The sequence below is a fragment of the Oncorhynchus nerka genome, linkage group LG11 (genome assembly GCF_034236695.1).
Source record: "Oncorhynchus nerka isolate Pitt River linkage group LG11, Oner_Uvic_2.0, whole genome shotgun sequence".
Classification (NCBI taxonomy): Eukaryota; Metazoa; Chordata; class Actinopteri; order Salmoniformes; family Salmonidae; genus Oncorhynchus; species Oncorhynchus nerka.
The window spans coordinates 67,424,235-67,452,168 of record NC_088406.1 but is presented as its reverse complement, the minus strand read 5'-3'; the positions used below and the strand labels follow the sequence as shown (position 1 = coordinate 67,452,168).

General features: G+C 42.2%; 2 protein-coding genes and 1 long non-coding RNA gene across 8 annotated transcripts; 2 read left to right on the top strand and 1 right to left on the bottom strand.

The window, feature by feature from the left end:
- The first annotated feature begins 1,214 nt into the window (after nucleotides 1-1,214).
- Nucleotides 1,215-14,965, top strand: LOC115137381 (neurotrophin receptor-interacting factor homolog). 5 transcript variants are annotated; one of them, XM_029673683.2, is made up of 6 exons: nucleotides 1,219-1,714; nucleotides 4,957-5,087; nucleotides 5,294-5,461; nucleotides 12,409-12,573; nucleotides 13,153-13,264; nucleotides 13,405-14,965. In XM_029673683.2, the coding sequence occupies exons 1-6, from the start codon at nucleotides 1,438-1,440 to the stop codon at nucleotides 14,430-14,432; spliced, it is 1,881 nt and encodes a 626-aa protein (XP_029529543.2). In that variant the 5' UTR covers nucleotides 1,219-1,437; the 3' UTR covers nucleotides 14,433-14,965. The 5 variants fall into 5 exon arrangements, 2 of the variants coding, with proteins under 2 accessions (XP_029529543.2, XP_029529542.2); XM_029673682.2 differs by lacking the exon at nucleotides 1,219-1,714 and adding an exon at nucleotides 1,722-1,934; XR_010465158.1 differs by lacking the exons at nucleotides 12,409-12,573; nucleotides 13,153-13,264; nucleotides 13,405-14,965 and adding exons at nucleotides 8,383-8,541; nucleotides 8,749-11,675 and having other exon boundaries at nucleotides 1,215-1,714; nucleotides 5,294-7,796.
- On the bottom strand, nucleotides 14,470-21,833 carry LOC115137462 (uncharacterized). The gene is made up of 2 exons (XR_003864805.2): nucleotides 21,746-21,833; nucleotides 14,470-15,547 (listed from the first exon to the last, which is right to left on the bottom strand). It is a non-coding gene; the product is annotated as an uncharacterized LOC115137462 (long non-coding RNA).
- On the top strand, nucleotides 21,834-26,608 carry LOC115137398 (zinc finger protein with KRAB and SCAN domains 1-like). 2 transcript variants are annotated; one of them, XM_029673712.2, is made up of 3 exons: nucleotides 21,834-22,095; nucleotides 22,890-23,020; nucleotides 24,750-26,608. In XM_029673712.2, the coding sequence occupies exons 1-3, from the start codon at nucleotides 21,834-21,836 to the stop codon at nucleotides 25,917-25,919; spliced, it is 1,563 nt and encodes a 520-aa protein (XP_029529572.2). In that variant the 3' UTR covers nucleotides 25,920-26,608. The 2 variants fall into 2 exon arrangements, with proteins under 2 accessions (XP_029529572.2, XP_029529570.2); XM_029673710.2 differs by lacking the exon at nucleotides 21,834-22,095 and adding an exon at nucleotides 22,467-22,555.
- The last annotated feature ends 1,326 nt before the right edge of the window (nucleotides 26,609-27,934 follow it).

Here is a 27,934-nt window from a genome sequence, read left to right as displayed (position 1 = left end):
ACCCAGATGGGAAGTATGAGGAATGTGGGGAGGTAGAGACTGTAAAGCATGTCCTGTTATATTGCAAGAGGTATGTTGAGGGTAGCAGGATATTTTTCTGTGAGCTGGCCGAGTTGGGTGTAACCACATTTTCGCACATTTACACGATATGACTAAAAGTATGTGGACACCTGCTTGTCGAACATCTGACTCCAAAATCATGGGCATAATATAGTTTTGGTCCCCCCATAACAGCCTCCTCTCTTCTGGGGAGACTTTCCACTAGATGTTGGAACATTGTTGAGGGGACTTGCTTCCATTCAGCCACAAGAGCATTAGTCAGGTTGGGAATTGATGTTGGATTAGGCCTGGCTTACAAGTCAGCGTTCCAATTCACCCCAAATGTGTTTGATGGGGTTGAGGTCAGGGCTAAGTGCAAGCCAGTCAAGTTATTCCACACCGATCTCGACAAACCGTTTCTGTATGGACCTCGCTTTATGCACAGGGGGCATTGTCATGCTGAAACTGTTGCAACAAAGTTGGAAGCTCTGAACCGTCTAGAATGTCATTCTATGCTGTAGCGTTAAGATTTCCCTTCACCGGAACTAAGGGACCTGGCCTGAACAATGAAAAACAGCCCCAGATGATTATTCCTCTTCCACCCAACTTTACAGTTGGCACTACGCATTGGGGCAGGTAGAGTTCTCCTGGCATCCACCAAACCCATATTTTTACGTCAGACTGCAAGATGGTGAAGCGTGATTCATCACTCTCCAGCTAAGCGCTTCAGCACTTGGCGGTCCAGTTCTTTGAGCTTGTGTGGTCTACCACTTCGCGGCTGACGCTCCTAGATGTTTCCACTTCACAATAAAAGCACTTACAGTTGACTTGGGCAGCTCTAGTAGGGCAGAAATTTGACGAACTGACTTGTTGGAAAGGTGGAATCCCAGGACGGTGCCACGTTGAAAGTTACTGAGCTCTTTAGTAAGGGCATTCTACTGCCAATGTTTGTCTATGGAGATTGCATGGCAGTGTCCTCGATTTTATACACCTGTCAGCAATGGGTATGGCTGAAATAGCAGAATCCACTAATTTGAAGGGGTGTCCACATACTATTGTATATATAGTGTATATTGACTTATCTAGTCCACCGGGCCTGCACCAATGGGTGTGAGGCTATTAGATATTTAACTGTGTGTTTCACACTCCGGCCAGAGAATGGCAATAATACGCAATACAGCGTGTTGTCTGAAGGAAACGGACAAGTAAACGGAAGAGAAAAATAACTTCCACGTTAGCGAAGAACAACTTTCACGTTAGCGTTTTTATTTAGACGTTTTAACGTCCTGGAACTCAAAATATGATTAATTTAACTGCAAATCCCATGTTGTGTTTAGTTCGAGTTGGAGACAGGATTTGTTTGATAGCTAACTAGCTAGCTGCTCAAGTTAGCCAACAATGGCTAACTGTATGATGTTTCACACTCAAATAGCCTCCATCATGGAGGTTCTAGCGAATGCAGCCGTGGCAGAGATCTGTAAACTCGTAGATGACGACTATGCAGTGTTTCGTTTGGAAATAACTCAAAGCCAGAAAGAAAACAGGGCATTGCGGAGAAAACTGCTGGAATCGAAGGTGGCACGGGAGCGCGCAGAAAGGACAGCCCGAGAGCGCGTCCTCGCCAGTCGTCCCAGTAGTGTCAAGATCCTCGACCGATACAGAGGAATGGCAAGAGGTACATTTAGACGACGGTCGAGGATGCACGGCCTTAAGCAGTTCATAGCGTAACGTTAGTGCCTGTCAACCCGTTCACCACTGCACATATGTTCAGATGTGTTACCCAGAATTAGGTCTGTACAGCCAGGCTGGGCAGCGAGGTAGAGACATTGACAGACAGGCCACGGAGCTCTTCATCTTGCACCTCGTCTTCAATTGTCACAGCTCCTCCTTAGTAGGTAGGCTGGATCATCCACCACTGAAATGTAGCACCCACCTGGGTGATGGTTCGGTGACTGTAAAAGCGACAGTAAGACCACCACACTCACTACAAAAGGGAGCCTCTGCATCCCCTCACACGGCTAGGAATTGGGGCAGGGGGGCAAAAAGCGATGCTGTTGATCTGGTGTTGCTGCATCATTGAAATCATATCAACGAGCTAGCTAGCCAAGTCAAATATAAACTGACTTGCCATAATCAGTTCTGCAATTCCGTGGGTTACCACCAGATATTTCAGTTAATTTATCAACACATTATCAAAACCAAAAGTTGATGAAAAAAATGCAATAAAAAAACACTTAAACAATACAATATTTACAGAGATCTCTGCCTAGGATGGTCTCAGTTGGAATGGTTACCCTCAGTGCCTTAAAAAAGTATTCAAACCCTTTGACTTATTCCACAATTTGTTGTGTTACAGGTTGGATTCAAAATTCGTTTGAATTACTCTCAACCATCTCCACACAATACCCAGTAATGATAAAGTGAAAACATGTTTTGCTAATTTATTGGTAATGAAATGGACATTTCTAATTTACATAAGTATTCACACCTATGAGTCACCTTTGGTCACGTTTACAGCTGTGGGTCTTTCTAGGTACACTACAGTTAAAAAGTTTGGGGTCACTTAGAAATGTCTTTGCTTTTGAAAGAAAAGCACAATTTTTGTCCATTAAAATAACATCAAATTGATCAGAAATACAGTGTAGACATTGTTAATGTTGTAAATGACTATTGTAGCTGGAAACGGCTGATTTTTAATGGAATATCTACATAGGTGTACAGAGGCCCATTATCAGCAACCATCACTCCTATTTTCCAATAGCACGTTGTGTTAGCTAATCCAAGTTGATAATTTAAAAAGGCTAATTGATCATTAGAAAACCCTTTAGCTATTATGTTAGCACAATGACAACTGTTGTTCTGATTAAAGAAGCAATAAAACTGGCCATCTTTAGACTAGTTGTGTATCTGGAGCATCAGCATGTGGGTTCGATTACAGGCTCAAAATGTCCAGAAACAAATAATTTTATTCTGAACCTCGTCAGTCTATTCTTGTTCTGAGACATGAAGGCTATTCCATGCGAAAAATTGCCAAGAAACTGAAGATCTTGTAAAACGCTGTGTACTATTCCCTTCACAGAATAGTGCAAACTGGCGCTAACCAGAATAGAAAGAGGAGTGGGAGGCCCTGGTGCACAACTGAGCAAGAGAGATATTCAATGTCTGCTTTCTAAATGTTTTACCTATCTGCCAATAGGTGCTCTTAGCGAGGCATTGGAAAACCTCCCTGGTCTTTGTGGTTGAATCTGTGTTTGAAATTCACTGCTCGGCCTTACAGATAATTTTATGGGTACAAAATGAGGTAGTCATTCAAAAATCATGTTAAATACTATTATGGCACACAAAGTGAGTCCTTGCAACTCATTGTGACTTGTTAAGCAAATCTTTACTCCTGAACTTATTTAGGCTTGCCATAAAAAGGGGTTGAATACATTGACTCAAGACATTTCAGCTTTTAATTTGAAGTATTATTATTTATTTTTTAATGACAAACATAAAACATTATGGGACACTGTGTATAGGCCAGTGACAAAAAAAACTCAATTTGATCAATTTTAAATACAGGCTGTAACACAATGTGAAAAAAGGCAAGGGGTGTGAATGCTTGTAGGTAACCCCATTGACTCACAGCAAAAACCTGACCCTTTTCAAACACAATTTTATTGTCTGCTGTTTTAGTAAATTACAAAACTACATTAAAGAAAAGTGCATTAAAAAAAATCATTTTTGACATTGCCTGCTTCAGAGGGTTCTCACTAGTAATGTTGTAGGGCTTTCCTCATAACACTTTTCATGACGTCGCTTGCAGCCACGTGAGTGGAGTGAGTGCTAGCTAGTTACCGTCCGGAACAGCTAGCCAAGATCAACAACACAAAAATGTATTATACAGCTACAAGTAGTGAGTGGAGTTACACATGGACTATACTAAACAAGCTAAATGTTTTACATGTGATGAAATGTTTTCCACACACATAGCTCCTACGTGTAACCTACTTGAACACCGGGTCCCCACATTTCCCAAGCCGAATCGTCTGAAGCCACAGGGCTCTTTTCGCAGGCTCTTTTCCTAAGTGGCGATCCAATTTTGGACCTGTTTACATGTGCATTGAACAACACCGTAGCTTTTCGGCATGTTTTGTTATTTCTGTATACACAAAAATCGGCTACGAAGTTGTCTCTTTTACAGTAAAGGTACATGGGAAAGAATGTTTGTTTTCTCAAATTTGTGGGCGTGGTAAAGGGGAATTCCTTATTACGTGAATATTGACTTTGAGTATACCTCACAGCGCCATGGCAACCACGGAGCAGTATGCGTATGCAGTAACTTAACTGATTAGATTACTTACTTGGCTAGCTAGCTATCTTGTAGCCTGGTTGCTGTCTCTGTTAAGCTACTTAATTCCACTCCTTGTGCTCCATAGATGTGACAAGGAGTGTAATGTTAGCTAAAACAACTGGTACGAAGACTAACTCTCTTGCACAAAGAAACAATATATTCTAACCCGATTCTTGATTTACTGCATTTTCTGTTATTTACTAAATGAAAACAATGATACATGGAACATAATATAGAAATCAATAAATAGTATATCAAGAAGTTATGAGAAGTGTTACCTTACATCCTTGCTAATTGTAGACAGTGTCAATAGTGTATAATATACTGTTGACAGTGCTTGACTTAAATAGGTACCTGTACTCATTTTGGGTGCAGGTACTGTTTATTATTATATATATATATTTGTATGTGTGTGTGTGTGCAGGATTTCCACAATACCTTTGAGCTAATATTCTATAAGAGGAACAGGAGTTCAAGCAGTAGAACATTTGATTTGCCGGTTCTCAGCTCTGGTCAACCACTGATGTTGAGCATTGACAGTAGCTAACCTAACCACTGCTTTCCCCCAATCACTCTCTCAGGTGAAGGACATCTCACTGGAGGCTACAGGACCTTTATGAAGCCAGCGGGACACAATGAATGGAGAGATGACCAACCAATCACTGTTGATGAGGGGAGTGGAACCTCAACCCAACACGTTATTGTGATAGAAGTTAGTGGAATAGTGTTGCATAAAAAATTAGGTACTTTGTAAATCAAATGTGGCCCATTTATTTAAGAACGCTCCCTTCAGCTATTCACTTGCTTACATGTACAGTATATCCTCATTTATCTGCCATAGGTGAGCTTTGTGAGACTTCACATTGTTATCCAATTCAACTAATGTACCGGTAATAACATCCTCTCTTCTTGTGTCAGTCTGCAGAGGCTGAAGGTCCTGGTGTCAAGCTAGAGAGGTCTGAAGGAGAGGAGGACCCACGGCACAGCAGAGACATCCAGACTGGAACGGCTGACACGCCCTCTGTAGACAGAGAGGACCCCACCACCGCCCAAGCACAGCCAAGGACCCGTCGCAGCATCATGGAGGTCAGTGGAATGCCGAACACCGTCCTCAAGTCAGAGACAGACACCAAGACTTTAACTGTAACACACAGTCTCTTACAAACAGGATCTGATCACAGATCAGACCCAAAGAGACTGGGGCCGAGGAGACTGGGCTGTCTTCCTGCTCCCGGCTCAGAGTACTTACCAGTATTTCACCAGAGCCAGAGAACGTTTAATTCCCGTGGGGATGGTGATGGTAACGCTTTAGACACTGGCGGTGATGATTCATCTTGTTCTTACGCTACAGAGATGGGCCCTGGCAACATATCCTTGGGTTTAGAGACACAAACTGATCTGTCTAGAGGGGACTGGAACGGGTACAGTAGTAGTGTATACTCTGAAGGGTGCCTAGATAAGAAAGGGGAGAGTCTGGTCGTAGATGAGGTGACTGTGAAAGTGGAGGATGACGTTCCTCCCACATGGAATGCAAATAGTCACCTAGGAGACGGAAACTCACAGGGCAGAGATGTCTTAGATTACAGGGAAAGCTTAGAGACAAATCTAAATGTCACGACCCACTCCCCGTTACACACGTTCAGGGATTGTGACCCAGTGTCCACATTGATGGGGCCTTCCGATTTACACAGCCATGTCCTTTTCGATCAGGTATTGAACTCAAACGACAGGGCTAGAGCCCAGACTCAGGGAGGGGGAGCCACATCAGGCAATGGTAAAGAGAAACGGTTCCTCTGCATGTTCTGTAACAAAGGCTTCAGCTGCCTCCAGAAGGTGGAGGTTCACCAGAGGATCCACACAGGGGTGAAACCCTTCAGCTGTACCCAGTGTCACATGCGCTTTGCCCAGGCTGGCACTCTGAAGAGGCACCAGAGGGTTCACACAGGGGTGAAACCCTTCAGCTGTACCCAGTGTCACATGCACTTCGCCCAAGCTGGTGACCTGAAGAGGCACCATAGGGTCCACACGGGTGAGAGACCCTACAGTTGCCCCCAGTGTGAGAAGAGATTCACCCGCCAGCATCAGCTAAAGATGCACATGAAGGTCCACACGGGAGAGAGGCCATTTGCCTGTACGCACTGCGGGAAGACATTCTCAGAGATGAGCTATCTCAGGATACACCTGCAGAAAAAACATTCCACTCAATAGCTTCAGATTTTTAGATGTATTAAATATAAAGATTCATTTTCATTGTTGTCAGCAGAAAAATACTCACAAATGCATTTGGAATAATGAGAGTAACATATTTCAGTGTTGAATATTTCTGGGTAGAATACTGCATCCAGACATGATTATATCTATATATATATATATATATATATATATATATATGTATGTTTGTGCCTAAAAAGGTTATTACATATTGTGTTTGTACTGTGCAGGCCAGGGGTGGGCATCTTTGATGGGGGCGGGGGCCACAAAATATCAGAACTCAGTCAGAGCTGGCTCTAGCCTTTTGGAGGCCCTAAGCTACATTTAGCAAGTAAAGCATTTTAGCAGCCCCCTTCTTGACAGCAAAGATAACATTTTTTTAGTTTTAGAGTTAATTTTCTGCAGTTCTACACATTTTGCCATGGGTTGAAGAGACGGGGTTAATCCACAGACAAAAGGGGCGCTGTCAGTTGCCCATCCCTGGTGTAGGCTATATGTGGCGCGCTCTATCATAATCAGTCGGTAGTCGCAATGACTAATTTGCATATAAATTGTGTTTTTGTCCAAATGTAAACTTTTTGCTATTTGGGGGTTTCATTTGGTTTTAACAAAACAATGTCTTTGCTTTCAATATCTGTATGTATTATTGCCAAATTCAGTATAAATATAGTTTTAGTCGTATACATGTAGGATGAAACGTAGCACTTTCCCATCCGTTTGGTGGATGCTAGCTTGTAACACACCAGGCTTTTGCGGCACTAGTTTATCTGCACTATCAAAACCCTCCTCTATTCCGAAATCATGAATGAATTACAAAATAGTTAGCTCGCTATATATTTTGAATCAAACTACAATAGGCTATTCAATCGAATTATTTTCCTGTTTTCCCAATCAAAGCTACTGTATTGTATCATCCTCGGGAAAAGAAAATGTACCTCAGGCTACACTCTCTTGCACTTCAAAACCCACACTGTCACTACTGCCTACACCTTAGCTAGCTAGCGTAGCTTTCTACTGCGTTGATGGATTCCCGGGAGAAAGAAATCGCTTGATTAATTAAGGTGCTTCAGTCGGTTGAGGGGAAATATGGTGCTGGGCAAGAAATTGAAAAGGCTTGCGAGTTCAATAAAGGGAAGCCGTGATATTTTATTTTTACCCCTGAGGAGATGGTCAAGAGACGTGACCAGATGAATTGGCTAACTCAACAATGGTAAGTGCTTGCCATTCAACTATTAGTCAAGTTTATATGACTGAGTGTGTAATGTGTGCGTGTTTTCTGTGTCTGTATCTGTCCGTGTCTGGGTGTGATGAGGCACACGTAGATTGACTAGCTAACTGTTAGTGTATTAAATCCAACTGTGAGAGAGTGAGTGAATGTGTGGCTTGGAAGGGAGAGCTGAAGTGGGGGATGTGTAGCCCATGCAACCTACATATCTAGATAGTAACTTATGGGACCTGTGTGTGGTGTGGGAGAGAGAGAGAATGTGTAACCCATAAAACATTTGCAGTAACTTATGGGACCTGTGTGTGGTGTTGATATTTGTCCTAAAGACAGGTTACATAAATGCATGAAATGGCCATCTACAAAGTTATGACATTTCTTTATATCAAACCTGACCCATTTACACTACTAGTAAAAGTGTGTGTGATTCACACATGCATTTCAAGATGTGCAGGTTGCGTAGGTTTGTGTGTTTTATTGAACATGTTTATATTACTTTAAAATGTATTGTCTAGAATAGATGACGACGATGACTGAATGTTAAAGAATGATATATTGTTGTCTTATTGTTCAGATGAAAAACATCTAGTGCTCATTGGCGAGATCTCTGGTTCCATGAACCTCTGCAAGGAAACGGTCACCTCGAACAGGAACTAACAAAAAGGAAACATCAGAGGACATATTTCTTTGATAGCCAGCAAATCTGCAGAGAAACCTTCAACTTCCGACACGTGTAAGTTTTCATTAGAGTAATACAACTTAATGTTTTCTGTTCTTATTGGAGCTGCAACAATATTAAGTTCCATGAGGTATTTAAGAAAAATTGTGGTAGGCTGTATCATGAATAGAAATAAAACAGCGGAGAATACATTGTACCTTTCAGCACATAAAGGCATGTTTAAAAATAATTATTTTCTGATTTCATCATTTCTACAAAAAGCTGACTGCAGTGATAAAGTTCTACAAGGAACATGGTGAGGCTCCAAGGAAGAAGAGGTGTGGTGGTCTCGCCAGAAAACAGGTGCTGTCCTACGAGGACACTCGGCGAATCGTCCACTAGGTCAACAACTTTGCCGATGTCCATGCGATGCCTCTCCCGGGACAGAGCCCTGGATTTAAGAGGGCAGACATCCTGGTGCTTCTGACATTTGAGACCAAGTCCTGTGTGTGTTACAAAAACATTAATGCGTGTTCATGGTGAGTGTTTTCCTAAATCTTGATACTTATGTTTGTACCAAACGTTTGTCAGCGGCAAAGACTCTAACCAAAGCCCACATGAACCGGATCCAAAGAGACTGTCAGACCTTACTCTCTGGTGACGTGTGTATGTTGTCAGATTTTCTTTAACATTTCTCATTTTAGTTGTTGCTTACTTTGACCAATTTTAGCTCATTCTGTTGCTTGTATACTACATGAACAAAAGTATGTGGACACCTGCTTGTCAAACATCTCATTCCAAAACCATGGGCATTAGTATAGAGTTGGTCCCCCCCCTTTTGCTGCTATAAAAGCCTCCACTCTTCTGGGAAGGCTTTCCACTAGATCAGTGTTCGCCAACCGGTCGATCTTCAAGGCATTCCTAGTCGATCACCATATATTTCTGTAGAAAAGCCAATGAATGATAAAGGCTTGCTCTCCTTTAAAAAAAATCGTGTTGAGCTGTTGCCGGCAGGTGCACTTGATTCAAAAGTCCTGCTCCGGGTAAACAAAGTGTTCCCACGAGACAAACTCCGCCTTACCCGGCTGACCGGCAAATCTGTAACAAAATCGGGTGGACCTACTGCACTGCTCAATCGGATAGCTCAAATCACTGTGGCTACAGAGCTTCCATGACCCTGGCCACAGCCAAGTGTAATAAGCTTCTAACCTACGTAAGATTTAATAATTTTTAAAACCATGACCACAGAGAGACTGTCACCGAATACAGCAAAGAGCTGCATTTTTTTGTGAGTAAGTTTATATTCAGCACTGGCACTGTTTTTATTCAACACATTACAAAACATGCTTCTCCGTACTTCCGCTCGGGCTGCAGCTGCAATGAATGAGTAGCCAAGTATCGATAGCCCTGCATTTGATTATATTTATTAGCAGCTCGTCGTGTTGATTTTAGTATTAAGGAATATTTAACTTTCTCTGGTCATAGGAACAACATGAATTTGTGCATGAGGCAGATGCGGTGCAACTCGAGTTTCGCCATCAGGTGGAAGACGATGTCCCCTCTCTCTGGTCATCCAACTCGGAATTCCAAGTCGGAAACTCGGGCATCTTTCTAGAGCCCCCGACTTTTCGACCTGAAGATCACTGATGTCGTGATTTGACCTCGTTGACCATCAGATGCAGGTACCATCAGTCCAGTAGAATAAAAAAAACTAATTATTTAAATTAATGCCTCAAGTGCTAAACCAACTGATCTATTTTGAAATATAATATGGTCTGATTAACAATATTGGCAGGCCAATCATATAGCCAATATGCTGTAATAATGTATTAGGCCTACTGCCCAAACCTCATTCCTACAAAACTGTGTGAGGTTAATATAAAAAAAAATCTGAGCAGTAGACCCCAGCTTGCTTTTTGACTGCGAAAATGATCTTGACTCAAAGGTTGGTGACCACTATTGGAACATTGCTGCGGGGACTTGCTTCCATTCAGCCACAAGCATTAGTGAGGTCAGGCACCGATGTTAAACGATTAGGCCTAGCTCGCAGTTGTCGTTTTAATTCTTCCCAAAGGTGTTTTGATGGGGTTGAGGTCAGGGCTCTGTGCAAGCCAGTCAAGTTCTTCCACACCAATCTCAAAAATAAATTTCTGTATGGACCTCGCTTTGTGCACGGGGGCATTGTCATGCTGAAACAGGAAAGGGTCTTCCCCGAACTGTTGCCACAAATTTGGAAGCACAGAATCATGTAGAATGTCATTGAATGCTACAGCGTTAAGATTTCCCTTCACTGGAACTAAGGGGCCTAGCCCAAACCATGAAATACAGCCCCAGACCATTATTCCTCCTCCACCAAACTTCACAGTTGGCACTATGCATTGGGGCAGGTAGCATTCTCCTGGTGTCCGCCAAACCCAGATTCGTCCGTCGGACTGCCAGATGGTGAAGTGTTTCCACTGCTCCAGAGTCCAATGGCGCAGCGCTTTACACTACTCCAGACGACGCTTGGCGTTGCGCATGGTGATCTTAGGCTTGTATGCGGCTGCTCGGCCATGGAAACCCATTTCATGAAGCTCCCAACGAACAGTTATTGTGCTTCCAGAGGCAGTTTGGAACTCAGTAGTGAGTTCTGTAACTAAGGACAGACGATTTTGAGCTTCTCGTTCTTTGAACTTGTGTGGCCTACCACTTTGCGGGTGAGCCGCTGTTGCTCCTAGACGTTTCCACTTCACAATAACAGCACTTACAGTTGACCAGGGCAGCTCTAGCAGGGCAGAAATTTGACGAACTGACTTGTTGGAAGTGTGGCATCCTATGACTGTGCCGTATTGAAAGTCACTGAGCTCTTCAGTAAGGCCATTCTACTGCCAATGTTTGTCTATGGAGATTGCCTGGCTGTGTGCTCTTTTATACACCTGTCAGTAATGGGTGTGGCTGAAATAGCCAAATCCATTCATTTGAAGGGGTGTCCAGATACTTTTGTATATGAAATTTGTGTACAATTGTGTGCACATGTGCATCCATATGTGTGTGTGCGCAACGACAATGTAGACAGACACTATATCTGTATAGTTGGAGCAAGATGTAATTTAAATAATGTGTGTGCATAAGAGAAAAAGAACATGGGCACTCATGTCAATGGATTTCATGTATTGTTTGTATTAAGTAAATAGTTATTCATTATTTTAATAAATGTCTTTTAAAAGTAACTGCAAACTTTGACTGCGTTTGTTTCCAACATGGACTTGGTGATACTCCGCATGCAATGGCCTGTCATTTTCATGTAATTTTGAGTAGAGTTGGCCATGATGGTCTCATTAGAAAGCTAACATTCTCCCTTTTCAGCGCTGCATAACACTCAGAATGTGTTTTGGGGTCAATGGGACTGATTATGATAAAGCAAGTCACACACAATTTTCACAAATACCTACTTCATTATTTCCGTTCAACTACTGAATTATTTTCCCAAAACACTTAATGAGAGAATTAATGCGGTTCATGACGATAAAAAAAATTCATATGGTGTATTTGTTTTAATGAAACAATTGGACGTTTCATTCTAAGACTTTCATTGAGACTCTCTTTAGTATACATCACATCTGATCTCACCCTGTTCTACATACACCCAACAGGGCTTTATAACTAATATACACTTCCTAAATATACCCACACACTAACAAACACCTACTGTACACGTCAAAATAGTTTAGTCAGGTTTGTCTGATGATGACTTGACTTATCATAGCTGACTCATATTTACCCACATCATATTTATGTCCACCATGATGGGTTTAACAACAATGAAGTCATTCTGTAACTACAGTACAGGACTCAAACGTAGTGGGGATGGGTAAACACTCCATGTTGAAAGTGTGTTTATTATCTGTGTGTACGTACCTGAGGGAGTTTATGTCTGTGTAATCTGTATCACCTCTCATCCAGGAGGAGGAGGGTCCAGAGGTACTGCTGGTGAAGGAGGAGGGTTATGAGGAGGATCTGGGGAACCCTGAGGGGATCATGGTCATGGAGGACAACCAGACTACACCTCCTCCTGAACCCACAGAGGAACCAACTAAGCAGCACAGGATCACACACAGTCTCACTGAGGTGAGCCCACTGTGAACTACTGTCTGAATGGTATTAGGTCTCCCGAGTGGCGCGGAGGTCTAAGACTGCATCTCAGTACAAGAGTCGTCACTGCAGTTCCGGGTTCGAATCCAGGCTGCATCACATCTGGCTGTGATTGGGAGTCCCATAGGGCGGCGCACAATTGGCCCAGTGTCGTCCGGGTTTGGCCGGGGTAGGACATCATTGTAAATAAGAATTTGTTCTTAACTGACTTGTCTAGTTAAATAAAGGTTCAATAAAAAATAAAAAATGTCAGCCTATATCCACGAAGTATCTTAGAGTAGGAGTGCTGATCAGTTTCACCTTTTAAAGACTATGTAGGCAGGTGGGGACCTGATCCTAGATCAGCACTCTTACTATGATACAGGCCCAGGTGTTGATTAATTTTGTTTTAAGTGTCCGACCATGCCTTTTGAATGATAAAACCAGTAAAGTGTCATGTAATCAAATCGACTAGCACGTTTGCATAATACTCAAAGCAATCCCTCATTGTCCAATCATAGGGTGCTCATATAAGATTTCTTGATCCAACATCCTCTCACTCTGTATCTCTTACAGTCAGTAGACATGGAGAATGGGAAGCCTGATCTGCTGCTGGTCAAAGAGGAGACAATTGAAGACGGACCAGTGAGCATTGATCTGCTGAGTGGACTAAAGATGGGGGAGCAAGGTAAGGGAGAAATACATATAACCTACATACAGTAATAGATCTTCAATGGGAATAGTGATACGCCTGGCTATTATTTTTTCCATTAAACTCCATATGTAGATTTCTCTGACATGTTTCTGAAGTGTAACCTCTTCCTGCAGGTGGTTGGCTGGAGGCTAACAAAGGACACTGGGCGGCCATCTTGGATTCAAAGACTGGTGCAGCCAAGATCCCAGGGGACAACATCACTGAGCAGGCCAGGGCCAGAGACAACATAGTAGAGGTCAGTGGATGGGACAGCGTCCTATACTCTGGGCTGGCGAACAACCCTGTTAACCACAACCAGAAACAGACAGTGGAACACAAAACAACATCCGAATTTAGTCTCCATGACAATAGACTGGCTGAGACCAGGGCGAGGTGTAGATTAGGTCTGCAGGGAGGTGTCTGTATTCAGCTGGAGAGAACAGACAAAGACTCAGTTAGCGATGCTCCTTCCTGCTCCTATAGTTGTGATTCAGAGAGACTGATGGCACCTCAGGTTAACCCCCTAACAGATGCTGCCTTCAGCCTGCCTTCTATAGGATCTATCAACTGGAACATGGACCCTGCGACAACACAGACACTCCCTGACCTTCATCCTTCTCACACTCTCCTCCTGTTAAACCAGACCTCAGACAATGCTTGTGCACTAAATGTCTACACAAGCCCATTAACAAATGACAGTAGTAGTAACGCTATCATCAGATCTGGTGGAAAAGAGAAGCGCTTCCCGTGTTCATTCTGTGGGAAAGCTTTCAGTTTCCCCAAACAGGTGGAGGTCCACCAGAGAATACACACGGGGGAGAAACCATTCAGCTGCCATCTGTGCCGAGCCAGTTTCTCACACTCATCCAGCCTGAAGAGGCACCAGATGGTCCACACAGGGGTGAAACCCTTCAGCTGTACCCAGTGTCACATGTGCTTTGCCCAGGCTGGTGACCTGAAGAGGCACCAGAGGGTCCACACAGGGGAGAGACCCTTCAGCTGCCCCCAGTGTGAGAAGAAGTTCACCCGCCAGAACCAGCTGAAGAATCACCTGAAGGTCCACACGGGAGAGAGGCCACTTACCAAAACGCACTGCAGGAAGAGATTCTCAGAGAGGAGCTACCTCAGGATACACCAGCAGAAAAATCATTCCACTCTATAACATAGAAAGTAATCATTCTTCTGGATAGCTTCTGATGTTTTGATCAAACCGTGCAATAAAGACATATTAATTTATTGTTGTCAGCAGAAAAGACCCACAGATGCATTTGGAATAACGACAGTAACAGATTTCATTGTTGATTATTGCATTCAGACATAAAACATCTGTTACATTGTTGTGTAGGCTGTATTATTTTCATTACATCCAATCAACTATCCGCCCCACCCAATACACTTTTAATGAGAAAGTGAATGCAGTTTCAAGTTCATGCAGTTTTAGTTGAGACGTATGTGTGATTTTTATATGGTGTATTTTAAACTTGTTTATGTTGAATGCAAAATGGAACTTTTCAGTCTGACTTTCATTGAGACTTTCATCCCTTAATAGACAGTGTACAAAACATTAGGAACATCTCTTTCCATGACAGACCCACCATGTGTAAGATATGATCCCTTATTGATTTCACCTGTTAAATCCACTTCAATCTCTATAGATGAAGGGACAGATTAAAGAATGTTTAAGCCTTGAAAAAATGTAGACATGGATTGTGTATATGTGCCATTCAGAGGGTGAATGTGCAAGACAAAATATCTAAGTGTGTTTGAACGGGGTATGGTAGTAGATAGTGATGGGGAAACAGGTTTTTGAAGCACTGAGTATTTCCAGCCAATTATGTTCAAAATCGGTTCATTACTTGAGGCTTTGATCAACACAGTGTACACTAGTGGCACCTGCTGATCAAAAGAAATTAGAACAGCCAAATTATTATAGATGACGTCACACACGCTGTAGCATATGATAGCCTTTTTGTCTTCTACAGAAACCAATACCAAACCAATCAGGTGGCTAATCGACAAAACAAAGTTTCGGACGTCATTGATCACGTGCTTCTGATAAAATTATACAAGCATCGGCACACTGCTTCGAAGTAAACTGCTTAGAGATTTCAACGCATGCCTCGGAGCTCTGGTATCAAACGCAGCATCACTAGTAGTAGGTGCCTTCCAGCCAACCTGACAACTGTTTGGAAGCATTGGAGTCAAAATGGGCCAACATCCCTGTGGAACACTTCCGATGCCTTGTAGAGTCCATGTCCCCGATGAATTGAGGCTGTCCTGAGGGCAAAAGGGGGTGCAACTCAATATTCTGAAGGTGTTCATAATGTTCTGTACACTGTGTACATCACATCTTTCACCCTATTCTGCATACACACAACAGCGCTTTATAACCAATATACACTTACTAAATATACCTACACATACCCACACTAACAAACAACTACTCTATATAAAGGGAGTCCATATGCTGCTAACAGCTTAGCTTCCTCCACTGTTTGACCGCCCCATACTGGGCTTGAACCAGTGATCCTCTGCAACACTCATGACTGCCCTCCTTGACAACGTGCAAAACTCCTTCACCATACAACAGGTACCTCTAGAATGGCTTCATCTGCAACATTTCAAGGTAGCTGTGGAGTGAGCTTACGGTACGTTCTTAACTTGGTTACATGTACACTTCAAAATAGTTTAGTCAGGTTTGTCTGATGATGACTTAACTTATCATAGCGGACTCAAATTTACCCACAACATCATATTTATGTCCACCATGATGGGTTTAACAACAATTAAGTAATTCTGTAATTACAGCATAGGACTCAAACGTAGTGGGGATGGGTAAATACTACATGTTAGAAAAGTGTTTGTCTGTGTGTACGTACCTATGTCTGTAATCTGTATCACCTGGCTATTTAAAAAAATATATATTATTACCTTTATTTAACTAGACATGCCAGTTAGGAACAAATTCTTATTTTCAATGATGGCCTAGGAACAGTGGGTTAACTGCCTTGTTCAGGGACAGAACAACAGATTTTTATCTAGTCAGCTTGGGGATTCAATCTTGCAACCTTTCGGTTACTGGCCCAACACTCTAACCACTAGACTACCTGATGCTCCACTCCCAGGAGGAGGAGGGTCCAGACGTGCTGCTGGTGAAGGGGGAGGGGTGTGTGGAGGGTCTGGGGAACCCTGAGAGAACCATGGTCATGGAGGACAACCAGACTACACCTCCTCCTGAATCCACAGAGTAGCCAACTGAGCAGCACAGGACCACACACAGTCTCACTGAGGTGAGCCCACTGTGAACTACTGTCTGAATGGCATTGGGTCAGAGCCAATACTGGTCAATACAGTAAAGACCGGTGGGGATCCTAGATCAGCGCTCTTACTCTGAGACTGTGGATACGGGCCCAGGTCTTGATTCATTTGTTTTTAAGTGTGGGATAATGCCTTTGAATTATCAAACCATTAAATAGTATCAAGTAATCAAATCAACTAGCATGTTTGCATAAAACTCATAGCAATCCCTCATTGCCCAATCAGAAGATGCTCCATAGCAGGGTCCTCATATCATATTTATTGATCCAACATCCTCTCACTCTGTATCTCTTACAGTCAGTAGACATGGAGTGTGCAAAGCTGTCATCAAGGCAAAGGGTCGCTACTTTGAAGAATCTCAAATATAACATATTTTGATTTGTTTAACTTAACACATGATACATGATTCCAAATGTATTATTTCATAGTTTTGATGTCTTGTGACAAACTTGTGACTGGTACTGTATAGTATAATGAGGCAGAGTAGATGATATGGTGGTGGTGGTTGGTGTGATGGTGTCTGTATAAATGGTTCACTGATGAAAAGTGACAACCCTGTGCTGTTGTTTGATGCAGGTATTTTATGAGGAAATTAGTGCCTTAAAAAACCTTAGGGATAAGTGTCCCGTTAACGGGACAGTTGTAAATCATGCAGCTCCTTGTGTCACGTCATGATCGCAGATTTTAGAGAAACAACAAAACTTGATACAAGTGTCTTATATCGGCTGAAAGCTTAAATTCTTGTTAATATAACTGCACGGTCCAATTTACAGTAGCTATTACTGCGAAAAAATGCCATGCTATTGTTGGAGGAGAGCTCCAAACAACAAAACACTTTTTCACTGCGATAGGTTTGATAAATTCACCTCTGAAGGTGAAATGTGAACTTACATTCTGAAATCTTGTTCTGATTTATTATCCAAAGGATCCCAGAGATAACATGAAGTGTCGTTTTGTTAGATAAAATCATTTTCATATCCTAAAAAGGTCCATATAGCATGCATGATCAATTTTGTATTTCCACTTGTTCAATTTGCAAAGAAAGGAATCTGTGAAAATCTATCCCTAAATGTTGTTTCAACTGGTCAAATCACGTTCATATGTATTCCTTAGAGAACCTAGAACGTAACCAGACTTCACTATATCATTAGGGGTATTGGTATATCCTATAGGACACCACATTTGGTCAGAGAGCTACGCCTTCATGGCTCGCAGATGACGGTCTTCATTTGATTGACTGTATCTTTGTCAAATAAGCACCAATCGGGGTCAAACAAAGCTAGCTAAATTGCCAATGAGCTGGGCTGTATGGGAGTATCCGGAAACCATGTATGTTGCAAAATGTAGGTGCTAACCTTTTGCGACAGCATGCCTTTTCCTTTCGGACAAAAATTATAAAAATATTCAGAGTTATGAAGTTATGAAAGCTTTTCCAACATTTGCAAAACAACCAGTTAAGTCAAGTATACAGATTTGATCATATTCTTGCATAAAAATGTAATATGAATGCAAATGTCTCCTTTACGATTTGCCCAAATGTACCTGGGTGACTTCACACTAAATCTCTTGTAGTTACTTCAAGTTATCTGTTTGCACATACACTGCTTCCATCTTGTGGACACCATCGGAATTACAACCAGAGTGATGGCTGGAACAGGGACCTTTCTGTTGTATTTCAAAGATGGTGTTTTTTTTCTTTGTATTTTCTTCTACCAGATCTATTGTGTTATATTCTCCTACTTTCAATTCACATTTCCACAAACGTCAAAGTGTTTCCTTTCAAATGGTACCAAGAATATGCATATCCTTGCTTCTTCAGGGCCTGAGCTACAGGCAGGTAGATTTGGTATGTCATTTTAGGCAAAAATGTTAAAAAGGGGGTCTATCCCTAAGAAGTTCATGTTTACTTGACATGCAGTAGTGAAGCTGTGTGTAATTTAATGTTGAACGTTTCCAGTGTATTCTAACATTCATTTTATCAAAGTGAGTGTACCAGATTTAACATAGTGAGAAAATGTATACTTCTTGTCACATATCATTTTGTTAAATAAAAGTACTGCACTGCAAGTCCCTTATGTTAGAGTATGACCATTTTGTTGAAATTAAATACAAAATCAAATCTGTGCTGATAATACATGATTTTTTGGGGGAAATAATATGAGGGACTGAGTTTCCCTTATCTCAGGCAAACCAAAACATTATACTTCATTCATGAATCAACACATAAGGAATGTTTTATAATAAACTACAATGGCTCCATATTATTAGGTATTTGAATCACAGTGTTAGCGATGGGCTTGACTGTGGTTAACATTTTATTATATCATGTCATGTTTGTGTGTACAGCAAAGAGTTTCTTATATAAACCGTCATGCTTTTCTTTTCAATGTGTGTTTACAGTCTACAGTCCATGAGGACCTGTTGATATCCGGTATTGATGACGGGAGAGACTGGACCTCTGAGGTGGATGATCATAAACCCTGGCCCCGGATCAGGAGCCGTCGCTCTTCCTTCCTGAGTCGGAACCAGGACCAAACCAAGAGGGACAGAGACTCCACCACCACACAGAACACAACCAGTGGACAGGTGGACTGAACAACAACAGTCCTGGTGGTCATCAGAGAGACACAGGCTACAGTCAGGGATCCAGTCTGCAGCCCAGACCCTTCTCTTCACAGTCTCAATGCAGGGATGAAGCAGGGCCTGGGGCTGATAGACCCTCCTGTTCTTATGATACAAACACCACAGTATCCATGATGAACAGAGCAGGTCACCCTGGGCTTCAGCCTTCAGAGTTTGGTGGGAGACCCCCCTCGTGGTAGTCTTTCAGGTAGTCTGTCTTCTCTTTCAGGGTCTCGTCTAATGCCTGATAACTGGGTTCATAGAAAGCCTGGACCTGGGTCTAACCTTTCTCAGCTACCTCAAAGTTACCCCACTAATACAGACAGGGTCAGGATGGGTGTTCACCACAAGATGTACGTAGCCTATAACACAGCACACAATCCAAACAACACCCAAACAATGGCTAGAGGTCAAGGAGGTAGCTCAAATTCTACACCTGAGGGTGGTGGCTCCTGCTTCTACCTCCTCACGTAATCACTGGATCACAACGTGTCAGGCCGAGCATTAGGACGGAGACAAGTGGCTTCACTCAAGCAAACTATTTGAAAGAGCACCCGGCCTTTCACCCCAAGGAGAGGCCCTTCTTGTTCCAACTATGTTCAAATCAAATCAAATTTATTTATATAGCCCTTCGTACATCAGCTGATATCTCAAAGTGCTGTACAGAAACCCAGCCTAAAACCCCAAACGGCAAGCAATGCAGGTGTAGAAGCACGGTGGCTAGGAGAAACTCCCTAGAGTTACAAGAGCTCCTTCCTGACTAACCTTACCAGACATAGTAGTGTCCACAACGGTGAGAAATGATAGCAGTGTGGTTTGAGATGTACACAGGGGATGTCTGGGCACTATTCATTAGCTGACATATAGTTATCATGTGAAGTGTCTTAGGGTAATAAGGTAATTAACCACATAACCCTCATTGACCCTTTATTAACTTGTCATTTGAAACTGGGTTGTGTAAATAACTTTTTAGAGCGACAGTAAACCTAGGCTAGAACAAGGACAGTTGAATATTTATCTTACTGAGGTGATGTAGATGGAATAAATTAATTCTAATATTTTCTACTCTATTCTTGCTAACACAGTTCTTTCTAAACAATTCTGCTCTCAGCTTGAAAGATAGCAATCATAGGAGATTTTGTGTAAAAACCCTCTGAATTTGGCATTCCAGATTGTGTTCGTAATTTCAATCAATTGTTTATATTTTTAAATCCCCTTAAAAACCAAGTTAGGAATAGGCTACCTCATTTCAAAATAGGCCATCGCTGTCAACCATGTATGATAATTTGTCACATTATACCAAACGTCCAAACAACATCTCCATCACAATAATTGAATTAATCTCAATCAGTTTAATGGGAATATGCATTTACACTGAACAAAAATATAAACGCAACATGTAAAGTGTTGGTCCCATGTTTCATGAGTTGATAAATATTCCAGAAATGTTACAATACGCACAAAAAACTTATTCTTTAAAATGATATGCACAAATTTGTTTACATCCCTGTTAGTGAGCATGTCTACTTTTCCCTGGCAGACATTCCTGCAGTCAGAATGACAATTGCACGCCCCTTAACTTGAGACATCTGTGGCATTGTGTTGTGTGACAAAACTGCACATTTTAGAGTGGCATTTTATTGCCTCCCCAGACAACGTAACATGCCCTCTAAAATGTGCAGTTTTGTCACACAACACAATGCCACATATGCCTCAAATTTAAGGGAGTTGTTTGGACCCGTGGTTTGCTGATGTCAACGTTGTGAACAGAGTGCCCCATGGTGGCAGTGGGGTTATGGTATGAGCAGACATATGCTATGGACAAGGAACACAGTTGCATTTTATCATGATTTGAACGCACTGAGATACCGTAAGATCTGTACACAATTCCTGGAAGCTGAAAATGTCCCAGTTCTTCCATGGCCTGCATATTCACCAGACATGTTACCCATTGAGCATACTCTGGATCGACATGTATGACAGCGTGTTCCAGTTCCCGCCAATATCCATCAACTTCGCATAGCCATTGAAGAGTGGGACAACATTCCACAGGCCCCAATCAACATTCTGATCAACTCTATGCAAAGGAGATGTCGCGCTGCAGTAGTCAAATGGTAGTCACACCAGATACCGACTGGTTTTCTGATCCACGCCCCTACTTTTTTTTTTTTTTTTTACATATCTGTATTCCGAGTCATGTGAAATCCATAGATTAGGGTCTAATGAATTCATTTCAATTGACTGATGTCCTTATATGAACTGTAACTCAGTCAAATCTTTGAAATTGTTTCATGTTGCGTTTATATTTTTGTTCAGTATATAGAGCAGTACCGTGTTTCAAAGAACACTGCGCGTACCTTTTTCATTTAACCACACCCTTTGAGCCATGACGCCAACCAATAAGATACTTTCATTTCAAGTGTAAACGGAAGTGAACAGTGACCAACAATTTCCCCGTTAGCGTTTTTATTTCGACGTTTATTAACACGCTGAATTCAAAATATGACAAATGTAACTGCACAGCATCAAACTTACCACAGGTAGTGTGTAATTCGCGTTGGAGACAGGACTTTGTTCATATGTTATATTCGTAACACTAGCTTGCTAGTTGCTGACGTTAACAATGGCAAACTGTGACGGTGTGGTTTTTCACACTCAAATAGCCTCCATCATGGAGGTGCTAGCGAATGCAGCCGTTGCAGAGATCTGTAAACTCGTAGACGACGAATATGCAGTGTTTCGTTTGGAAATATCTCAAAGCCAGAAAGAAAACAGGGCATTGCAGAGGAAACTACAGCTACTTGAACTGAAGGTGGCACGGGAGCGCGTCCTCGCCAGTCCCAGTAGTGTCAAGATCCTCGACCGATACAGAGGACTGGCAAGAGGTATATTTGCAGTGCCTGTCGCCCCAATCCTCTGCACGCATGTTCAGATGTGTTACCCAGGATTGGGTCTTAGTTAGCCCATTGAAATAGACGATAAAGGTTATTTAAGCAATTACGGCCCGAAGAGGTGTGGTTTATGGCCAATATACAACAGAGTGCCTAGATACAGCTCTTAGCCGTGGTATATTGGACATATATATCACAAACCCCCGAGGAGCCTTATTGCTATTATAAATTGTTTACCAACGTAATTAGAGCAGTACAACTAAATGTTTCATATAAGCAATATATTATTTTTCAAATATAAAGTGTACACTTGCAAAGTTGCACCCGGATGTATTTTGAGAAACACAGGAAATGTGGAATGGTCCAATGGAAATGCGAGCGCAAGGTGAGAGGATATGTCGTAGCCGAGGCAATGTTTGAAAACAGCCAGGTGCAACTTGCTAAACTGTGCACAGTAAGTGTATATTTTTTTATTTGAAATATTATTTCTCGCATAAATTTAAGTTAAAAATGTTTCCAAAGATATAGCAAGTGAGGCGCATTTGCGTTTAGAGAGTGTCTGGATTAAACAGCGTCGAGATTAGAGTTCACGAGGGAGCAAACTGGGGTCAGTACCATCAACTGAAAACCCGGGGGGGGGGTGCTATAAACTGGGTATACTCCACCTGGGATCCATGAGAGCTTGTTCTTGAATAGTAGGCAATAATTCACCAGATTAATTTACTTAGTTATCTTGCGCATATCGGTCGGGCTCTACTAAGCACCTCTTTTCCCACAATAACTCTCAGGGGAAGGACATCTCACTGGAGGCCACATGAGCTTTGTGAAGCGAGCTGGACACAACACATGGATAGATGACCAACCAATCACTGTTGATGAGGGGAGTGGAACCTCAACCCAGCACGTTATCTTGATAGAGGTTAGTGTGGCCAGTTTATTTCAGAAAGGCTACCCTCAGCTAGAGATGGGCATGGTTATTTGAATATCCAAATGCATGTTAGTATTCGATTATTAGGGAGATTCATTTAAGATTTTTTTTCAAGGCAGTGTCTATAATTAAATAATGATCTATGTGACACTGCTACATAGCCTACAAGGATAGATCATTACATTCAACGTTTTATTAAAACTGTTATGTCAGAGTGCCTCATAAAAAAGACTGCACCGGTAGCTTACACACGTTTCACACTGGTGTAGCTTGTTATTGTCGGTCAATCAAGAGGAACCATGTGTAGTAAGTGAAGTTGGAGCAAAAGGGAATTAAAGTTACGGAATTAAGCTGGCTAGATGAGATGTAGGCTACAATGATCAACCAACAGCTCCTGTTTCATATGAATGGAGTTGTAAACAAGGATGGGAAACACAGCAAAATAGCCTCAATTAGCCTTGCTACTTTAGCTGGCTAATTTAGCTGGCTACTGTAGCTAGCTAGCTTTTTTTTTACAACGATGCAATCATTACATGCACTACAGGATGGCATGACAGAAACTATGGCAGCACACAAGTTTCTCTAACTAGCGCGAGTTGGTTTGGCTACTTTCTCTTTGTCCCTCAGTGCTACACACACCGGACCCTGCTCTTCTCTCAAATCTCAATTGAAGTAAACCAATAAAAATACATTCTTTAAAACGCATGAATCCGGATATCCTAAAAATATAATATTATTAAAATAGTGAAATTATTTCAAATGCCCATCACTACCCTAAGCTATTCACTTAAATATATATATATATTTAACCTTTATTTAACTAGGCAAGTTAAGAACAAATTCCTATTTACAATGACGGCCTACCAAAAGCCTCCTGCAAGGAAGGGGGCTGGGATATAAAATAAATATAGGACAAAATACACATCAAATCAAATTTTATTTGTCACATACATACACACATCACGACAAGAGACGACACTACATAAAGAGAGACCTAAGACGACAACATAGCATGGCAGCAACACATGGTACAAACATTATTGGGCACAGACAACAGCACAAAGGTCAAGAAGGTACAGACAACAATACATCACACAAAGTAGCCACAATTGTCAGAGTGTCCATGATGTTATCTTTGAATTAAAGAATTGAGTTAACTGTCCAGTTCGAATATTTGTTGCCGCTCGTTCCAGTCAGTAGCTGCAGCGAACTGAAATGTACATCCACATTTATCTGCCATAGCCCCCAGAGATCCATGAAGTTTGGACATAAAAAATGCATTTGGGTGAAAAAACAAAGAAATTATATTCATATTTTTTTATTGTATGTGATCTGTAGTGGCCATTTGACTCAATTGATAGTAAATATGAACAGACTATTTATTAACAAGCACTTATTTAGATCTTATTTCATGTGAAAATTATTCCATTGCTCTGAAAACTTTCACTATTCCTGACCTGTTAGAAACAAATTGAATATCAAACTCAAATTATAATTACACAATTACACACAAGAAAGAATTATGAAGGTGGCACCTCTCATAGGTACAACAGGACCTGACAGAGTGGCATGTATGGCCTTAGCGATACGATCAAAAACTAATGTCCATTAAAGAACATAAAAATGAATTGCTGGGTCTCAGGAGGGTATGGGAGCTTGTGATACTTTCCTATGATGTTGTTATCCAATTAGACTCCTGTACCACCTCTCTTCTTGTCAGTCTGCAGATGCAGAGGTTGCAGGTCCTGGAGGATCGTCTCTGGTCAAGCAGGAGAAGACTGAAAGAGAGGACCCACCACACAGCAGAGAGACCCAGACTAGAGCGGCCCCTGTAGCCACGGAGGACCCAGCGCTGCCCAGGATCCGATGCAGCATCGGGTCAGTGGAACACCGAACACCGTCAGAGATCAACACTGAGACTTTAACTGAAACACACAGGCTCTTACACACAGGATATGACCACAGATCAGACCCAGAGAGACTGGGCTGTCCTCCTGCTCCCGGCTCAGAGTACTCACCGGTATTTCACCAGAGCCAGAGGACAGTTTATTCCCATGGAGATGTTGGTGACGCTCTAGACACTGGCGGTGATGATCTGTCTTGTTCTTACACTACAGAGATGGACGCTAGCAACATATCCTTGGGCTTAGAGACACAGACCGATCTGTCTAGAGGGGACTGGAACCGGTACAGTAGGAGTGTATACTCTGAAGGGTGCCAGGACAAGAAAGTGGAGGTTATGGTGGTAGATGAGGTGACTGTGAAAGTGGAGGGTGACGTTCCTCCCACATGGAATGCAGATGGTCACCTAGGAGACGGACAGTCCCAGGGTAGAGATTTCTTAGATTACAGGGAACGCTTAGAGACCAATCCAAATGTTGCAATCCAATCCCCTTTACAATCGCTCAGGGATCGCGACCCAGTGTCCACGTCGATGGAGCCTTCCGATTCACAAGGCCGCGTCCTTTTCGATCAGGTATTGAACTCAAACGACAGAGCTAGAGCCCAGGCTCAGGGAGCCACATCAGGTAATGGTAAAGAGAAACGGTTCCTCTGCATGTTCTGTAATAAAGGATTCAGCTGCCTCCAGAAGGTGGAGATGCACCAGAGGGTCCACACAGGGGTAAAACCCTACAGCTGTACCCAATGTCATATGCGCTTCGCCCAGGCTCGTGACCTCAAGAGGCACCAGAGGGTCCACACAGGGGAGAAACCCTACAGCTGCCCCCAGTGTGAAAAGAGGTTCTCCCGCCAGGACAATCTGAAGATACACCTGAAGGTCCACACAGGAGAGAGGCAGTTTGCTTGTACGCAATGCGGGAAGAAGTTCACAGAGAGGAGCTACCTCAGGATACACCAGCAGAAAAACCATCCCAATCTATTAACATAGAAAGTAATCATTCCACTAGATAGCTTCTGAAGTTTAGATCAAAACCTGCATTAAAGGGTAGGTAGCATAAACATAACTGAATGTAACATGGATTTGCATTAGTATACACAACAAAAGTCCCAATGCAAAGTTACCTCACTTTTGAATTTTTTTAGTTATTACATAAAACCCATAAAAATGCCGAAGTCATCCTGGAAGATGTTTTCGCGGGGTGTGACGTAAGATGGAAGCCCCAGGAAAGTCAGCCTATTCCCCTTAAATGTAAACTCCAACAGAAATAACTTTATATTAAACAATATTGTTTACACTCATTACTACTGGTTTCAATTACATTTACTTTATGAATGTATTATTACAAATCAGCTTGCAAGGTTGCTAGCCAACTAGCCTGCTAACGTCAGTGGTGTAAAGTATTACTTAGGTAGTTTTCGGGGTATCTGTACTTTACATTTTGGACAATTTATAATGTACTTTTTACTCCAAACATTTTCACTGAAACCAAAAGGTATGTTACATTTTGAATGCTTAGCAGGAGAGGAAAATGGTCCAATTCACACACTTATCAAGAGAACATCCCTGGTCATCCCTACTGCCTTTGATCTTGTGGACTTACTAAACACGAATGCTTTGTTTGTGAATTATGTCTTATGAAGAGTGCCCCTGGCTATCTGTAAAAAAATCAAATCAAATGCCGTCTGGTTTGCTTAATACTTTGATACTTAGGTATATTTCAGCAATTACATTTACTTTTGATACTTAAGTATATTTAATACCAAATATTTTTTAACTTTTACTCCGTAGTATTTTACTGGGTGACTTTTACTTGAGTCATTTTCTATTAAGGTATCTTTACTTTTACTCAAGTGTGACAATTGGTTACTTATTCCACTACTGGCTAACGTTAGCACTGCATGAGTCAGCCAGTTGCTATCAACACCTAACTTCCAGCTACATTAATGTAGACCAAAGTTTTGGGAAAGCATAACGCCATCTAACCAGTTATCAAATAATGTTACCAGTTTATGCAGCAGTGGAGACTCGTTTGAGGAGGAAATGGAGGACCATCCTCAGTGAAATTTCATAAAAATCCAAATGGTGAAACATTAAGTTATTTTTTTTAGATAAAACTATACTAAATATATTGAAATAACTTGCACTAACAGGACAAAAATATAGTTCTAATACCAAGAAAACTATTTATAAATCTACCTCCTGTAATTTGAAGGCCAGCATCCCGGAGTCGCCTCTTCACTGTTGATGTTGAGACTGGCTTCTGTTTCTTGACACTAATGTACTTGTACTCTTGCTCAGTTGTGCACTGGGGCCTCCCACTCTTCTTTCTATTCTATTTAAAGCCAGTTTGTGCTGTTCTGTGAAGGGAGTAGTACACAGCGTTACATTTACATTTAAGTCATTTAGCAGACGCTCTTATCCAGAGCGACTTACAAATTGGTGCGTTCACCTTATGACATCCAGTGGAACAGCCACTTTACAATAGTGCATCTAAATCTTTTAAGGGGGTGAGAAGGATTACTTTATCCTATCCTAGGTATTCCTGAAAGAGGTGGGGTTTCAGGTGTCTCCGGAAGGTGGTGATTGACTCCGCTGTCCTGGCGTCGTGAGGGAGTTTGTTCCACCATTGGGCGGCCAGAGCAGCGAACAGTTTTGACTGGGCTGCGCGGGAACTGTACTTCCTCAGTGGTAGGGAGGCGAGCAGGCCAGAGGTGGATGAACGCAGTGCCCTTGTTTGGGTGTAGGGCCTGATCAGAGCCTGGAGGTACTGAGGTGCCGTTCCCCTCACAGCTCCGTAGGCAAGCACCATGGTCTTGTAGCGGATGCGAGCTTCAACTGGAAGCCAGTGGAGAGAGCGGAGGAGCGGGGTGACGTGAGAGAACTTGGGAAGGTTGAACACCAGACGGGCTGCGGCGTTCTGGATGAGTTGTAGGAGTTTTATGGCACAGGCAGGGAGCCCAGCCAACAGCGAGTTGCAGTAATCCAGACGGAGATGACAAGTG

Coding starts and splice junctions, on each gene's coding strand:
- LOC115137381 (XM_029673683.2), top strand. CDS start 1,438: ATGGCTAACTGTATGATGTTTCACACTCAAATAGCCTCCATCATGGAG. Junction 5,088..5,293: donor AACACGTTATTGTGATAGAA/GTTAGTGGAATA, acceptor TTCTTGTGTCAG/TCTGCAGAGGCTGAAGGTCC. Junction 12,574..13,152: donor TCACACACAGTCTCACTGAG/GTGAGCCCACTG, acceptor TATCTCTTACAG/TCAGTAGACATGGAGAATGG.
- LOC115137398 (XM_029673712.2), top strand. CDS start 21,834: ATGGCAAACTGTGACGGTGTGGTTTTTCACACTCAAATAGCCTCCATC. Junction 22,096..22,889: donor ATACAGAGGACTGGCAAGAG/GTATATTTGCAG, acceptor AATAACTCTCAG/GGGAAGGACATCTCACTGGA. Junction 23,021..24,749: donor AGCACGTTATCTTGATAGAG/GTTAGTGTGGCC, acceptor TCTTCTTGTCAG/TCTGCAGATGCAGAGGTTGC.